Source organism: Cygnus olor, chromosome 3, assembly GCF_009769625.2.
Source record: "Cygnus olor isolate bCygOlo1 chromosome 3, bCygOlo1.pri.v2, whole genome shotgun sequence".
Classification (NCBI taxonomy): domain Eukaryota; kingdom Metazoa; phylum Chordata; class Aves; order Anseriformes; family Anatidae; genus Cygnus; species Cygnus olor.
This window is the reverse complement of record NC_049171.1, coordinates 80,917,395-80,934,709: the sequence shown is the minus strand read 5'-3', so window position 1 is coordinate 80,934,709 and position 17,315 is coordinate 80,917,395. Positions and strand designations below refer to the sequence as shown.

The following is a 17,315-nucleotide window of genomic DNA, read 5'->3' as shown; positions in this document are numbered from 1 at the left end:
CATTCAGCTTGTGAAGCTTAAAAAAAATCACCACAATTCTCTGTTACTATATTTAATTAATGTATTTAATTAGTAAAGTATTCATTATTAATTTATTTTTTTTTTAAATAGCAGCAGAGGAATTTTTAAGCCAAGGTGGCTATTATAGTTTAAGAGCTGGAATTATACATCTGTTTGGGCAGGACAATTTTCTGCACAGATTCACCTTTATGAGAGCATATTCCAGCCTTTCTCCACGGAGCTTTTCCGCCATTCATCAGTATGTACCACTTTCCTTCCTCCTTGGGCATGATTCTGAAAAGAAAAAGATAACCATAGGAGCTTGCCAGCACAAGAATTACAACTATGGACTTTACTTTTAGAAAAATGAAGATAATTAAGTACTGATCCACAAAATAATTTTAGATTATTCTAAAGGTTTTTGAGGCGTATTTTTAATATTTATACATGCAAATCACATTGCAAACACGTGATGTACTGTAGACACTTAGTAGGTCTACATCACAGAGAGTACTTATTTCAGTGAAGACAAACAAGAAAAAAAAAAGAGGGAGCAGTTCTAATAATTTTCACACTCTTAAAATGATGAAATGACTAATCCTCAGGGTTTTACTTCTGGGAACATAATTTAAATTGATTCTGGCCCACACACTAAACTCCATTTTAAAATTCTAATTAATTTGGCACTAATTCAGTTACTGCTGGAGTAGGTTATATTATTCTTTATCACAGATGTTTTCAATCAGAAGGCCTATGGAACTACTGTTTGCCTTGCACATAGACAGGCTCAAACCCTCTCACATACTCTCTTTGCCTGATACTCCCCATCTCCCTTCTCGTTGCTACGAATGCAAAGGCCAAAGGCCTTCACAATGCAAGAAAGCTCACAAGCACCCAACCCAGGAAGGCTCATGGAAAAATACACTATCCATTACTTCAACCACCACACTTCAGGCAAGTCATTTCTTTTTGTCCCTCAGTTATGCACATAATCTGATGCCTTTCAGTCCCAATGAACCTTCTATACTCATGAGTACTCACCTGTACTTTTTAAAGATAAAGCCATGAGAAAAAAAGTCATGGAAACTAGATCTCACCCAGTAGAACAGAAATCTGAACAAGTCTTCAATTATACGAATGTTAGCTAACTTCACAGCTTCTCATTACCAAACCTAATTCCACTCATAGGTCCAGTTTGTAAAAAGACAATGAAAGGAGGAATGTGTTGACCACAGAGATGCTAGTCTATATCCTTAGGTGCATTTAAAAAGCCAACTGAACACATCCATGAGCAACCTACTCTTTCTGACTCTGCGCTAAGCAGGGGCATTGAACTAAAAGGTCTCCAGAGGGCCCTTCTCACTTCAGCCCTTCTGTGATTCTGTGAAAAGGTATGAAGTGCTCCTGAACCTCTGGCCACAGTCTTCAGGAAGGGAACCATTCCAAACTGAAAAGAACCCATGGAACTGTAAGGCGGACAATGCAGAGACCAGACCACAGTGGCAAACACTATATGCAGACCATTAAAACAGGATGATGATATTGCATGCCAAGGCTGAGAAAAAAAAAAAAAAGGCTTTAGAAGTACAACTACCACTGCCATAAATGGGAAGATGTTTGCAGATATACACTTCATGGAAAATGTCTTTTAATCTCGAACTTCAGACAAAATTCATCTCCTAAATCACAAGGATTAAGTTCTTCACTCTCCCAAAATACCTAGCATTCAAGCAACTGGCAAGGTATGTTACTATCACCTGAAGGAACAAGGAGGGCACTCTAACAGAGGTGCAATACTTGAAATGGGACTGCATATTGTATGTTCTTTGTGCAGAATAAAATAAAAACAACATATGAACTTACTGACTAATGAGTGCACTTTTGTACTAAAAGAAAGCCTGTAGACAAAAGAACTTAGAGCCATTCAGTTTCACTAAATCAGAGGAAAATCTGAATAAATATTTTGAAATATGCCTCCTTATGGAATAATACGCCTCATTAGCTGTAAGTGACCACCTATTTGGCCACTCACATTTCTCCCGAGCTGAGTGAGATGAAACCCCGTCAGGATGCTTACCTCCAGTAAAACCCTGAAAGTTGCAGGTTTTGCTAGGATTTTAACTTTTAATAGAGCTTTTAAAAGTGTTCTGAATCAAGAGAGTCTCTTTTGAAAAGATTCCAACATTTGGAATATTAACAATGGCTTCCCAACTTCTAGACCTAGGAGTTGATTCACATCTCTAATTTCATGCTCCATTTAGATTCACATTCTGCTTTCTGTGGAAACACTGCTTAAGCATTCCCTTCTTCTAATTCCCTTTCTCTTGTAGTTCCTCTCCACGTAACCCTGACTACCCTAAAACTCTTACACAGACAAGATCTCTCACAGGTGAATTATGAGCACCATACAAAATAGCCTAAGCACAAGGGATAGGGAGAATCTTCTTGCACTGGTTTTCAACATGCTGCCATTGTTCCTAAATATCAGGCACCACCATAGTACAAATTACAAACCAGAAATATAGAAATAATACTACCACGAAATACAAAAGAAGAGGACACTTGCACACTTAAACCTAAGAATCCATCTCTCACTCAGAGATTTTTGCTGCAGGTTCAATTCAGAACAGGATTTTGCCAGTCATTTTATGGCTGATAATCTGGAAACCTTCAGGTGTGTAACCTGTGTCTTTTACCACCACCACAACAGGATTTCAAAAACATTTGACAGCAGATCCCCACTCTCACATGAGTTATGTAACTGGAAGCCAGGAACTTCACCTTTTACATACACTCCAAGCAAGCCATCACCACTAGAGAGAGGGGTTTCCTCTTTGCCTCCCACAGCACACTTGCCTATTATGCTTCATCTCCAGGATTTGCTTTGGTTAATTTGGTTGGCCTATTCCCATTTTGTTTCTTTGTTTTTACTTCTGTTAAGGGAACCCCTATGCAACTTTTTCTCCTGAATCATCAGAAGAACTCTGTTCCAGGATCTTTTGGGGCAGCTGCAAAACTGGACAGACTCAGTCCATTAGAGATCACATTTTATTCTGTATTAATAACTAACTACTTGTAGTATCATTAGTAACTTCCAACACCCACCTTTAGGTGGACACACATGCATTTTATAGGCTGTTCCTCCCTATCATCAACAGGGAGGTGTTAAAGCCCAGGTGCTAAGCTAACAACTCTCCAAGGCTTAAAATTTGAAGTTACCTGAGCATAATGTAAAAGTTTCTCTGTCGCATCAGGATCTTTGTTCCAGATTAGATTCTCACATAGCTGTAGCAACTCCTTGTGGATATCATCATATACTGGCAGATTCCCAGCATTCACAATTCCCATGTCCATGCCATACTGGAAAAAACAAAACACAAAAACAACCACTATACAGAATCCCCTAACCAGGACTGTCAGATACAGCACTCCATCGGCCAAGCACAAATGTACAGAGGCCAAACATGTATCATACCTTAATTGCATGGTAAAGGAACACTCCATGCATTGCTTCCCGAATGGCATCCATTCCTCGAAAGGAGAAAGACAGATTGGAAAGACCTCCGCTTATCTTAGCTCCTGGCAGTGTTTCCTGTGAGAATTGCACACAAATTTTAGAAAAGGGCTTTCCAAAAAGAAAACTTAAGCAAAGCATTCAGTCCATAAAACAGCTGGCCCTGAGCAGCGATGAATTGGCTATGCATCCCTTCTCTCCTCCTTGTTCCACATCCTTCTAATCATTCAAATTCATGAAAAACAATTCAAAATTCTGTAGAAAAAGCTACAAATACAAGGAACAATGCATCCTAGCTGTATGCAAACAACTACTATGGTTCCCACTGTCATTGGTGCTGTTCTAACGCATAGGTCCTCCCCTAGCAGGATTCCAGATGTTCCCCCTGCAGATTCATTGTGGGCCTTCCATCCCCAAAACATGCTCCTCCTCTGGATACAGGAGCAACCTACCTGCCTGCTCCCATGACTCAGGAGCAGGCAGTAGCTGAGCTGCTAACCTCAAGGGTGCATATTCCCATCCTAAAGTCCTGTGGTGACAAGATATCCTGTGTGGATGTTCAAGCCCCAGACTGCTACTGACAGAGCACCTCCAGATCAATTAAGTTGCCTTGTGAAATGCAACAGTACAGCTTACTTAGCTGTATTCAGGTGATGCCTTTCATTGCTGTTCCTCCTTGCAAGTATTTTAGCTAAATAAAAGGTCAAGTTATAGCACAAACCCATCCACAGTAACTGAAATTACGTTAATTTAAAAGGACAGCTTTCACAAGCCTTCAAAGAGATCCTTTTGGCCATAACACTGAATGTGACTGTTACCTCATTTAATTAATATAGTATACTTACATTAGAGTTAGCAGGTTGAAAAATATTTATAGAACTACTCAAAGTTCTACTGGAAACACAGCAATACTGGGAAATGTCTGCACTTCAGAGGGAAAGTCCCCTTGATAATTTAAAATACCTATTATTTTACTGCAGTGCTTTGTTGGTGGTGGTAGTCTTTGTTTGCTTTCCTTTTAAATAATCCCAATAAAATACTTGGAGTTAAAGTAAACTTACAACTCACTTTTATGACTTTAGTAGCATTGATAAAATTCATAGCATATAGGTTATGTTCTTCCATTCCAGTCCCTATGGTCAAAATATTAGGGTCGAATATTATATCATTTGGATTGAAGCACACTTTTTCCACAAGTAGGTGGTAAGCTCTGGAACATATTGCAATCTTGGTTTCTGTTTCTGTTGCCTGGTGAAGAAAAAGAATTCTGACATGAAACTTACACAAAAAATAAAGCCCCCAGAAATTATTTACAATTCCACCAAATCGAGACTGAGGAATCCCAGTCTGAATGATGAATGACTGGAATCCCAGTCTGAATGATGAAAAGATCATATGCAATAATTTTGTATTAAAAACACCACTTCCACCACACATGTATTTGGAGTTTTGATTCAACTCTAAAAATAATTTTGTTCCTCAACAATCCACCACCCTATGCAAAGTTTTAATATGCATTTTTTGAAAGAACTAAATGAATTCACAGAGGTTCCACTTGCATGCAGAACTCAGTTTCTGGACTAAAAATATTTTTTATCAAGGAGGAAATTGTTCAACATGTCTGAATAGCAAGAGAGACACGCTAGCAGAGCTATACTTGGAGCAGAACTTGAATTCCTCAAACATGAGAGCAGCGTAAGAAATGCTCACATATCAGGGTCAAAACTATTGCTAAGACTATATATAGACCTCTTTAAATCACCTGTGCCAATGAAACAAAGCATTACACTCTAGAAGAAAATGACCTCCTTTAACAAACACTCACCTGACCCACTTCATCAAAAGCCATGACAACCACAGCTGCTCCATACAACTTAATTTTCCTTGCCTTCTCCAGAAAGTCGTCTTCACCTTCCTTCAGACTGATGCTGTTTACAATGCATTTTCCTTGGCAACACTTCAAACCTGTTTCAATCACTGAAAAATTTGAGGAATCAATGCATAACGGCACCTGTAAAAAACAGAGAAGTGAGCAAAGGGATACATACATGTTATGAGTTAAGCATTCCACATGTTGCTTGCCCATTTGGACATAAAAATGCAAACAACATTTAGCATTATTTATGAATAAAAAGCTTTCAGATGTTTTTCTGTAGATTCACTTTGCTTTAAACTCAAAACCCAGAGCAAATTTAACGCAAAAGCTCGTATGGCAATTCCATTACATATCATAGAGACCTCTGTTTCTCCCCGTACTATCTTGGATTTCTGGATGAGATGCTCACTTTCAGAGAACGCACTCTGCAGAACCATCTTTTAAAACCAGCCTATATCAATAGCAATTCTAAGTTTTGTGGAAAGCAATACGGTTATACACTGCCAATATATAGATATGGCTCATAACTGCTGCAAAAGGAACCTATACTCAGTTTTTCTAACCAATGAAAAAGAATAACAAATTTTGCTGAAATCAGGTACAGACTGTTAAAATCTCTGTTCCCTCCAACGGCCTTCTCTACTACAATACCTTTTCCCCATTAGGTAACACCTACATCTGCTTGTTAAGCATCTGAACTGGTTACTAAATAAATCAATATCAAAATTTCTGAAAGGCAGTTTCCAACTCAATAAAGTGTTCCTTTTTGTGTTTTGGAAGGACTCAGTTACAACCTTTGCAATATCAGGTTCTGAAGAGATCAAGTTACAAAATCTGGTCATTGCAGCAGGACCATCCAGCATCCCATCATCCATATTGATGTCGAGAATCTGGGCCCCCATCTCAACTTGCATTTTGGCTACACTCAGGGCTTCCTAACGAACAGATTCAAAACCAAAAAAAAAAAAAAAAAAAATCAGTCAGCAGAAAACAGCCTAGTCATTCTCACATAAAATTTCACCTCTCCAAAATAACTGTGTAACCCTACAAACCAACAAAATAAACACTGGAAAGTTCAAAGGACAGTCCTTAAAAGAATAAAGAAATGGTTCGTGATATATGGCAATGTACAAAAGTTATTAATACAGCACAAATGATAATTATTTTATTCACAAAAATATGACACCATAGACCTAGCATGACACTGATTTTAGACAGCTGGTCATACACATAAATAAAAGAGCTAAGATTTGCACAGTAACAAGGACTTGTGATTGCCATCATTACAGGAAAACAGTCTCTATGATGGTATGAAATAAGGGTCTGGCGTCACAAGCTATGTGCTTTTATAACACAAAGTACTTTATTTTTGGAAGTTGTTTGGCATTTTTTCCAGCTGCAGAATAATCACCAAGTACTAAGAAACTAAAGCTTTCCCTCCAGACCAGGTAATTATTTAACACCCATATCTGCTCCCTTTCTCTTTTTTGTCACTCTGTCAACTGACAAGACAAAAAAAAAAAAAAAAAGGTTTTAGTTGCTCATGGTTGCAAACAACCTGCCTGGCCTTTAAAGCTTTCTTTATTTAAGAAGTCTACATAGGTCTTGCCTCATGACCTGCAAGTGCTTAAGAGTCAGACTTCCTAACAAACAAAGGCTTTAATTTTGACTGCATCAACAGCAGAGCATGCTTTAGGACAGAATCTCAGGTAACTGAGAATCTCCTAGATACAGCACAGATTAGGACAATTTCTAAACCACTATCCATTGTATAACTTAATTTAAAATAAAAAGTCATATTTCCTATAACACCTATCAAAAAAGCCCTTGTGAAACTATTATTGCACATTTATTAGGAGCTGTGAGAAAATAAGTTCTCCTTTTCTTACTCTTGTAGAATAGTGCTTTTTGCTAGCAAAACAAACTACTAATAACACAATGAAATGGAGCAATAAAAAAATAGCATTATCTGTTAAGATTACTGTTAAAAGGCATACTTCATAGTTGCCTGCCATGATGAGTTTAGCAAACTTCCGTGATCCTGCAACATTACAGCGTTCACCGATATTAACGAAGTTGGTATATGGCCCAATCCTGAATGGCTCCAGACCTTAAAAAGATTTTTTTGAACATTTTTGTAAAAACCGAAAACAGAATAAAGCACTTTTAAAGTTGTGAAATAGAAGTCTCTATTACTTTATTACTCTACTTTAAGAATAGTGATTCTTCAGCACACCAGGTCACTTGAGTAACTAGCAATGAGATGCAATGAAACAACTTCCAACACATGCCAAATGTTTTTATGCTTCCTCAGTAAGGGTCAATGATTTACCCAACTGGCAAAACATAACAACTAAATTTGTCCAATTAAAATGACACGAAGCTACAGTTCTCTACACATCTATGTGCAAGCACATACACACCTTCTTCTCAATTTCCAACTATGTTATCTCATGACTACCACCACCAGAGAAAGAGCCCACTGACCTGACTGACAAACAAGGCATACCTAAGTTCTGAGAGACCAGCCAAGCAGGACCCTCAGGCAGCAGGCACCTCAGAGGCAAACAAACCTTATAGCCGAACAGAGTGGGCTACGGCATGAAATTATGAGTCAACCATGATTTAAACAGTTTATGCTAAACTGACTTGAGATATGAAATACCAGCCCAAAAAGAAGGCACTGTTTTACTTGTAGACTTAAAGGAAAGCCTGACTTAGTAACATACAGATCCAGACTTAGCTAAAACAAAAGATGGTCTAGATCTAGATGTGTTGCTGGAACACTATCCCAGTACAACTGTATCCATATCTGAGGTAACACAGGGCAGCTGTCTCACAGCAGGTGAACAAAGATCTCTTCCCAGCTCTGCCATCAACTGCAGTGAAATTACCTGATCCCTGTGCTTAACTCTCCCTCACTGCAAAGTAAAGATACTCAACCACTACAAAGTATTTAAGATTTGTTGAGTAAAATATGCCAGTTCAGTTATATTACACAAGATGTAATACAGTGTTCCACTAATCCTTCAGCCAAGTAAGATTTTGATAAACTTACACATTAATAAGCTTGCTGGATTCAGGTAGAACCAGAAAGTCATAACACCATTCTGATCAGCAGAAAACATTAAATAAATTTATAGAAGAAGGCTGCATGAGGTATAAAGCTCAACCTGTTACACTCTGTTTTACCTGAAAGCAGCATATATCCTTGAGAGAGAGAAGGTGGAACACGAGGCTTACATGATCTCACAGCTTCAGCAATCTTCCTGTTACAGAAAGAGCAAAGTAAAGAGGAAAGTTTTTGATCAAAATTAAATTACTCCAAACAAGATTCAAACATAATATACTAGACATATACCTACATAACCAATTTAGCCCCAGAGCAGACAAGACTAGTTAGTACTTTGTGTGGCCAAAACCAAAAACATATTCCTAGAAGATTGTAGCCATTCGCAGGGAACATACACAAATGGAAGATTTATCAAATAGAGAATGCAAGATACTATGTCAATGGGATACTTGACGGATATGAGTACCAGTCCTCAACCACACTGACTTACCATATTCCTAATTACCAAGCTGTGCAATTGCTGTTTGCAGCAAAAGAAAAAAACAAAGAGCAAGCATTGCTCTTTGCTGAGATGGTCTTCTCAGATGCTGGAATGATTCATGATGTTCGTGAGCTATTATCTTTCCCTTTGTTCCACTCAGGAGTGATACATACTGTCTTCTCCACATGCTCACATACCACCTCTCCCCAGTTTGTATCACAATGAAAATAAACCATAAGGGCCCCTTCTCTTTTAAGCCTAGATAAAAAAAGGAAAGTTTTTCCACTGACCTACTTCTACTGAGAAAGTTGCAAAACACTCCTTCAGGCCAGGACTAACAACAGCTGTATAGTGCTCCCAGATCTCTTGCTTAGACATTCCCCGAATGCACCTCCATACTTCTCTTTCTTCTACCATCAAAGGAAACTTTAAGTTTTACCTTGTTGCTAAGATTGCCAGAAAGGGGAAAAATGCACAGAGTAAGGAAGCAGAGATGGCAAGTCTACTCTATCCAATGGTAAATAGGGAGGATTAATTCTGAAACAAACAATTTTGACATTAAAGCAGCATAGGTATAATCCTCGTTTGAACCATGCCTCTACTTCAAGATACACACAACCATGAAAGCCAGGTTATTTCTACTCCATATATTGCTGCTATTTTTGTTCAAGTGATCCATCTTTTCAGAAAACTTTAAGATAAGCCATGGAATATTGCTCCACAGAAGCAGCATGTCAATCACTTTCCAGTGCACCCTAAGTTGTAGCTCATTAGGTACCTGATGTGTGCTGGTGTAGTACCACAACAACCTCCAACTATGTTGACCAAACCATCCAGTGCAAAACTCTGTAAAAGGGAAGGAAATAAAATATTTCATTTTTTTTAATAAAGCCATCTGATATATACATTCTCTGTATGCTTAGCAATTCATGGCATCACAAGAAAAATAGTTTAAGAAGCAAGTACTATTTCTTCTCTTTTATTTCTTTTTTATTGTTTTGAGATGTGGATACCTACCTAAGGCTGATCAGCAATTCCAACACCTTATTTCGGGAAACTACATTTGAAACTGGCCTATTTTATACCGAAGCCCTAAATGAAAACCTGGATGAGTATCAAAGACCAGTCGTACTGTAGTATAAAAGGGAATTAGCATCCAGCAGACACTGTGTTCTTGCTGATATACCAGCCCCACAGTTCTGTCTTGCACAGATCAAGTAGCACTTGGAAGAACACCTTGCACTGGAACACCACCAGCTTCAGCCATTCTACACAAACAACTCTAAAATTCCAAGTTCATAAAAACTGCTCAGTTGTTTTATTTTTTTGAACTATTTCCAAATGGGAAAGTAACGATGTAGGAGTGCAAATGAGTAATATCCACAGACCAAGCGTAGGAAAGCTACCTAAGTGTAGGACACCGAAGTTATTAAGGTTTTCAGAGTTTCTTAAGTAGTTTTTCCTAACCTGGCATCTCAAAAGCACTATCATTCAGCAAAATATCTAAAAACAATCCAAATGACATATAGAGCCATCTCAAAAAAAGAAACAGTACTGTAACAAATACAAGCAAAGAGTTCCTGTCTACAAGTATGTCACGTGACACATTCACAAGAAATATTTCATACCTTTATATGCTTGGCAGTCACTTCTGGAGTTTCATCATAACTACCAAAAGTATTGGGAAGACCTTGAAAAATAATTTTCCTTGTATTATGATTTGTTAAAGCCCACAGGAAGAGTTAAATTACACGAAAGTCATATTTAAAGTAGCTACATTTGGATGAGGACTACAATGCCTCATCACCTTTGCAATCATTACTCAATACATTATTAATTACGCAAGAGAGCATTCTAGGTTCACTGTCACAGAACAACAGTCACTTTCAGCAGTTTATAAAACTCTTAATCTCATGTTCATGGTAGCAATAACCACCTTTTCAAGGTGGTTCAGCTCTTATTTCTGATGAGATGGAATGGTTATTATATTTCTTCTGCCCATAAGCACAGGAATACGCACAGACAACACACCTGCATTAGGGTAACAGATGACGTAGGCTTCTGTACATTTTCCAATTGTTTCAATGAATGGTCGCATTTCAACTGCTCCTAAAGCACAATTTAAGCCGATACTGTAAAATAATTTTTTAAGTTATTTTCAGATGAAAAACATCAAACAAAATGACACACAAAAAAACCAGAAGAATCTTAGTGGTAGATCAATTAACTCCCACAGTTATCCGTAACACAACCAGCCTGATCTCCCTTTTCTTTAATCACCATCAGCTAAGCAAACCTGTGCAAAAGGATAACCCTCAGGCAGAAAAGTGCAAGGGGGACTGGACTGAATTGAACTGGGAGCAGAAAATCAAAACTTTGGTTCAAAATCCATAAGAAAATTCTGAAAAGCATTCTGAAAGCAACTGCAGCAACACCATAACTATTTCCTACGTGCAAAAGAGAATACATGCAATGAGAATGACAGACTAAAAAGGAGCCTTGTTCCACAGGCAGAAGAAAGAAAAATGTTAGAAGAGCAAGGATTGCTTCAAGCCACTAACTCACAATTTTCATTAAAAATTATACATGTCAACCTTGGAAGACACAGAACGCATTTCTCAAGACACCAAAAAGCAGCACTAAGTTTGGGCAACTGATTTTGCTCAACATATCATCTCACATCGTTCTTTTCGGTGGTGCCCAGCGGGAGGATGAGAAACAACGGGCACAAACAGAAGCATAGGAAGTTCCATCTGAATATGAGAGGACACTTCTTTGCTGTGAGGGTGACAGAGCACTGGCAAAGGTTGCCCAGAGAGGTTGTAGAGTCTCCTCCTTTGGAAATATTCAAAACCCGCCTGGATGCCATCCTGTGCAACGTGCACTGCTTGACCCTGCTTGGCAGGGGCGTTGGACTAGATGATCTTCAGAGGTCCCTTTCAACCTTGGTCATTCTGTGATTAGTGACCTAGACAGTACTACAACAGAAGTCTTTCTGCATGAATAAACCTCTTACAATTTTACCACCATACAAGTTACAATCATGATTTCTTTCATTCAGCCACAGATAAAAAAATGTAACTTCTACTTGAAGTGTCTACATTTATATTAAAAATGAAAATTTCTCTTCCAGAAAGCATGTAGGAGATCTTTCACATGTGCCTCCTGATATCTCTGCACCATTCTAAAAAACATCTTATGAGCACTGCAAAACTGAAAAGGTGTTCACAGTGCTGCTGGAAGATGTTTAAAAAAAAAAAAAAAAAGATACCCCAGAAAGAGGAATAGACATATTTCCCAACCAAGTGAGCCAAAAGCTGCCTCAGTGGTAGCTCAGGTAATGAAGTGTACACGTGCCCACTCAGTTTTCCAGAGGTCAAAGCAATAAAGCCCTGCCCAGGACTGGGAACACAAAATCATTTTGACTTTTTCTGCCTCTAAGGAGCAGGCAGGGGCTCAATAACTTCACAGGTAATAGCAGTAAATATTTGCAGCCTGATTATCAGAGAATCATAGAATATCCCGAGTTGGAAGGGACCCATAAGGATCATCGAGTCCAACTCCTGCCACCACACAGGTCTGCCCAAAAGTTTAGACCATGTGACTAAGTGCACAGTCCAATCGCTTCTTAAATTCAGACAGGCTTGGTGCAGTGACCACGTCCCTGGGGAGCCTGTTCCAGTGTGCGACCACCCTTCCGGTGTCTCTTCCTGATGTCTAGCCTAAACTTCCCCTGCCTCAGCTCAACACCGTTCCCACGGGTCCTGTCACTGGTGATAACAGAGAATAGGTCACCTGCCTCTCCAATCCCCCTCATGACGAAGTTGTAGACTGCGATGAGGTCCCCCCTCAGCCTCCTCTTCTCCAGGCTGAACAGGCCCAGTGACCTCAGCTGCTCCTCATGTCTTCCCCTCTAGGCCCTTCACCATCTTTGTCGCCCTCCCCTGGACACTCTCCAACAGTTTTACATCCTTTTTGTACTGTGGTGCCCAGAACTGCACACAGTACTCGAGGTGAGGCCGCACCAGCGCAGAGTAGAGCGGGACAATCACTTCCCCTGACCGACTAGCGATGCCGTGCTTGAGGCACCCCAGGGTACGGTTGGCCCTCCTGGCTGCCAGGGCACACTGCTGGCTCATGTTCAACTTGCTGTCAACCACAACCAGATCCCTCGCTGCGGGGCTGCTCTCCAGCATCTTGTCGCCCAGTCTGTACGTATAGCCAGGGTTGCCCCATCCCAGGTGCAGGACCCAGTACTTGCTTTTGTTAAGCTTCATGTGGTTGGTGATCGCCCAGCTCTCCAAACTGTCCAGATCTCTCTGCAAGGCCTTTCCACCCTCATCTGAGTCCACAACTCCTCCAAGTTTGGTGTCATCGGCAAATTTGCTCAAAACACCTTCTAGTCCTGCATCCAAATCATTTATAAAAACATTGAAGAGGACTGGCCCTAAAATGGAGCCTTGAGGGACCCCACTAGTGACCGTCCACCAGCCAGATGTGGCCCCATTTACCACAACCCTTTGAGCCCTGCCCGTCAGCCAATTGCTCACCCATCGTATGATGTTTTTGTTTAGCTGTATGCTGGACATTTTGTCCAGTAGGATCCTATGGGAAACTGTGTCAAAAGCTTTGCTGAAGTCCAAAAAGATCACCATCAGCTGGTTTCCCTTGATTGACTAGATGGGTGATCTTACCATAAAAGGAAATCAAATTTGTTAGGCAGGACCTACCCCTCATGAACCCATGTTGGCTGGGACCAATGACTGCATTGTCCCCCAGGTGCACTTCAATAACCTCAAGGATCATCCTCTCCATAATTTTACGAGGCACTGACGTGAGACTGACAGGCCTGTAATTGTTAGGGTCATTCATTAGGTGATTCATCTGTGGGACAGAACGGCAAATCTTTGAAATCTGAAGGGCTCACAGCACGATCCAAGACCAGGGCCTTGAGTATCATACAGTCACATTTCTGCAACAAACAATACAGAAATCCCTTCTTCCAACAGCATAGGTTTCTTTGCTGGGTTGTGGTCCTGAACCAGCCTGCTTGTATGCTGTGACTACTGCCCTAATGTAATAACCAGCACAACTTCATCTTGAGCACTGCCTCCCTCCCTTGCTCATTTCTTCACATAAGTCATGCATCCGATCCTGTGAAAGCTGAGACTGCAGAGTGCTCTGGGGACCTGAACAAACACAACATCAGCGACCTGAATTCAAAATATGCCTTCTTAACTCTACCACAGTAGAAATAATCACAGATCTGAAATAACACGAAGGAAACCCATCCCATATCTGAGCATCCTTTGCAGAAAGCTGCTGCGCACACATCCTGCAGCATTTACTAGGAACAGTTGACACGTTTCTCAGCTACTACCATCAACTGGACGCAGAGTACAGATGTTTTAGGTTTAGGTGGGCCCAAAACCAAACTGATTTAAGGACAACACACCACCCTAAACAGCAAATACAAAACCCTAATCGAAACCAGGGAACAAGTATAACATGATCCCTAGGATACTACTACTGATCAGCTTTTTCCTCAACCCTGAAGTCACTCTATACCAATCTGGCAACAGGAGCAATTAAATGCAATCTGCTCCCGCAACTAAGAGCCTTCTGCCACAGTGCTGTGCCACAGTGCCTTCATGTACATGAGAAACAGGCCCTAAGCATTCAGACACATAAGATAGCTTTTATGAAATATGGTTTAATAAATTCTTAATTTCTGCTCCAGTGCCCTTCTCTCCACTTCAGAGAGAAGAGAGTTACGAGCAAGCTTATCTGAGACAGACTCATGCCAAATACAAATCACTAGGCTGTGATGCTGTGTGAAGGAGTCAACTACCACCCTGTTCCAAGAGGCTCCATATGTTACTTCTGGAGCACCGTCTGGTCTGGGAAAGTGGAGCCTCAAGGGCAGTCAGAAAAGCTGTGAATGCAGTCTTCTTTTGTATTACTGAGATGACAGATTGTGCATTTTCACCAGAATTTTGTTGTAAAAACAAACAATGGCTCATCACAATGTGCATGTTAGTATGCACAGCTAACAGCAAATAAAATATTTTAAGTTAAAATGTTTTAGGAAAAAGACATCTATTTCCAGTGTAAATTTGTGTTCAAAGAAACAACATGTAAGAAGTGATAAAGAGGGGAAAAGGAAGCAAGGAGGAAGTAGAAAAGAGCATAGAGACACAAAACAATAGAGAGATAGGGAATGGTATTCAAATTAACAGGCAAGACCTTGCATAATGACCAAAATCTGCTATAGTATGCATTTTCACGTATCTTTTTTTTTTCCTCCCTACTCTACAGAAAAGAGCACAAGTAAACGGAGGCATCATGATCTCTCAAAATAACAATACACGTCTTTGAGAAAAACACTCAGGAAATATATGCAATTTTGTAACAGTTCAGTAAAAAGAACACTGGGATGAAATCGTATTATTTGCTCTTTCGATTCACCCTGAAACATTTTAAGCTGACGTCGCTTCCCTCTAAGAGAGGGATGTAAGCCCTGCCCACACCAGGAATGACCTCCTTGCAGAAGCTGAGATAGTAAAACTATATGTTAATGTATGTTAATGATATGTTAAACTACAGTTTAAGATTTTTTTTTTAAATGCTTTGTGATTTCAGGGCTATAGCAAACAAAACCCCAGAACTATTTTTACTGCAATGCTTTAAAACAATTCAGTTCTTTGGAAACATAATTTCTGCTAGGGGAACCACAGGAGAACACATTAGCAATACATGTGACTAAACATGATCACAGTTAGTGTAACTTCCATTTTGCCATGAACAAGGAGTTAAAATAAAACAGAATCACATTCTACAAATTACTTACTAGAGAAAGATACATTTCCTTACCAAAGTGGCTTACTGTGGGAAATACTAATGACAAATGCCTCTCCTGTCTGGCCTGAGAGGGTGCGCCCACTCTTATCTACAATGGTTCCAGAAACCTAAATATTAAATGAACGTGGAGAAGGGAACAGAATTAAATTAACAGTAAAAGCAAGAATTTACAGGCTGAACTACTAAAAATCAAAACAAATGCACCTGTGGTACACTCAAAGCGATGAGACAAAACTCAAGCAGAGTTAGGCTTTAGTTTCGGTAAGCTGAACACAGCTAAGGCTGATTTCATAAAGCTCTACACATAAGCGTTTCTCTATTCAAAACTGTGAAAAAAGTACTTTTCCAAGACATTGATTTTTTTCATTTCAAGCTGAATTTCAAAAGGGCTTACGAAACTACCATCTCCATCGGGTTCACAGATCTAGCTTAAGTACATGTAAAATATTAAATAATATATACTTACAAATATGGGTCGGGGAGCGTATTCTTCCTCAAACAACTTGTGGAGTGCAAAAAGAGCTGCCTAAAGAAGAATAAGTTGGAAAAAAAAACAGCAGTTTTGGGGGGTTCTTTTTTTTTTCTCTGGGTTTATTTTTATTTATTTTTTACTTATTTTTTATGGATGTTTATGCAACTTGCTACCCCAAATTGCCTCACTACACTACTAGACCTCACTACAGTCAAGGGGTTTTCCTCTTACCTCTAATAGCTTCTAGATTTTCAAACACATTTTGGTAACAAATAGAAAAGAAGTACCACAGGGTAACCAAATAACACTTTTCTGAACTCCAAATCACATCAGCATGTACTTCTCCCTCCTGTTTGCCCCACAACCCCCATCCCAAACATGGTTATGTGTACTATACACATTCACTGCTCCTGAATCCGTCTAGACATTCAGTTTGCAAAGAATTTTAACCACCGCAAATTTTAACAGTAAGGACTGTTATCAGGACCCTTGAAGGTCCTGAAAAATTCCTGCCTCCTTTGGGTAAGAATGTTGCATGTGAATATGAACTTTCCTCAGCACAATGTTAAGCCTATAGGATCCTAGACAAAACTCCATGATGACTGATTAAAGCTGCAAAGGATGAGTCATGCCACCGCATGTGTTAATCTGCCTGTGGCGAAAGCTTGAAGAAATGCTATATGCAAATCCAGCCTGACTTTTCCACATAAAATTGCAAGACAGTTTTAAGTCCCCTAACAACTCCATCACTGCACTGAGCAATTTTGAGAAAAATAAGAATGTTATCACAATCAGGTGAACTTTGGCATATTTCAATATTTTATGCCTATTTTATCCTTCTAATCTTCTCCTCCCAATTTTTCTTTTCTAAAGTTGATGACAGAGTGTTAGAGATCTCTCAAAAAAAAAAAAAAAAAACACATTTTAACAGGACTGTCTCACAAGCCCTCCCACTCCTGCAATCAGATACACTGGACACTCCCTCTCTGGCGTGCACCACAAGCATCCTTTGGACAGACATGCTTACACTGAAAATTA

At 39.6% G+C, this 17,315-nt stretch overlaps 1 protein-coding gene across 1 annotated transcript in view; it reads right to left on the bottom strand.

The window, feature by feature from the left end:
* Positions 1–17,315, bottom strand: part of MTR (5-methyltetrahydrofolate-homocysteine methyltransferase) — a 48,259-nt gene that overhangs the window by 21,866 nt on the left and 9,078 nt on the right. Inside the window, 14 exon segments of the mRNA XM_040552382.1 lie at positions 206–234; positions 237–294; positions 3,220–3,360; positions 3,476–3,592; positions 4,583–4,762; positions 5,340–5,525; positions 6,185–6,325; positions 7,388–7,500; positions 8,583–8,659; positions 9,723–9,790; positions 10,573–10,634; positions 10,976–11,076; positions 15,818–15,912; positions 16,272–16,331. Coding sequence (XP_040408316.1) covers positions 206–234; positions 237–294; positions 3,220–3,360; positions 3,476–3,592; positions 4,583–4,762; positions 5,340–5,525; positions 6,185–6,325; positions 7,388–7,500; positions 8,583–8,659; positions 9,723–9,790; positions 10,573–10,634; positions 10,976–11,076; positions 15,818–15,912; positions 16,272–16,331 — 1,428 coding nt within the window.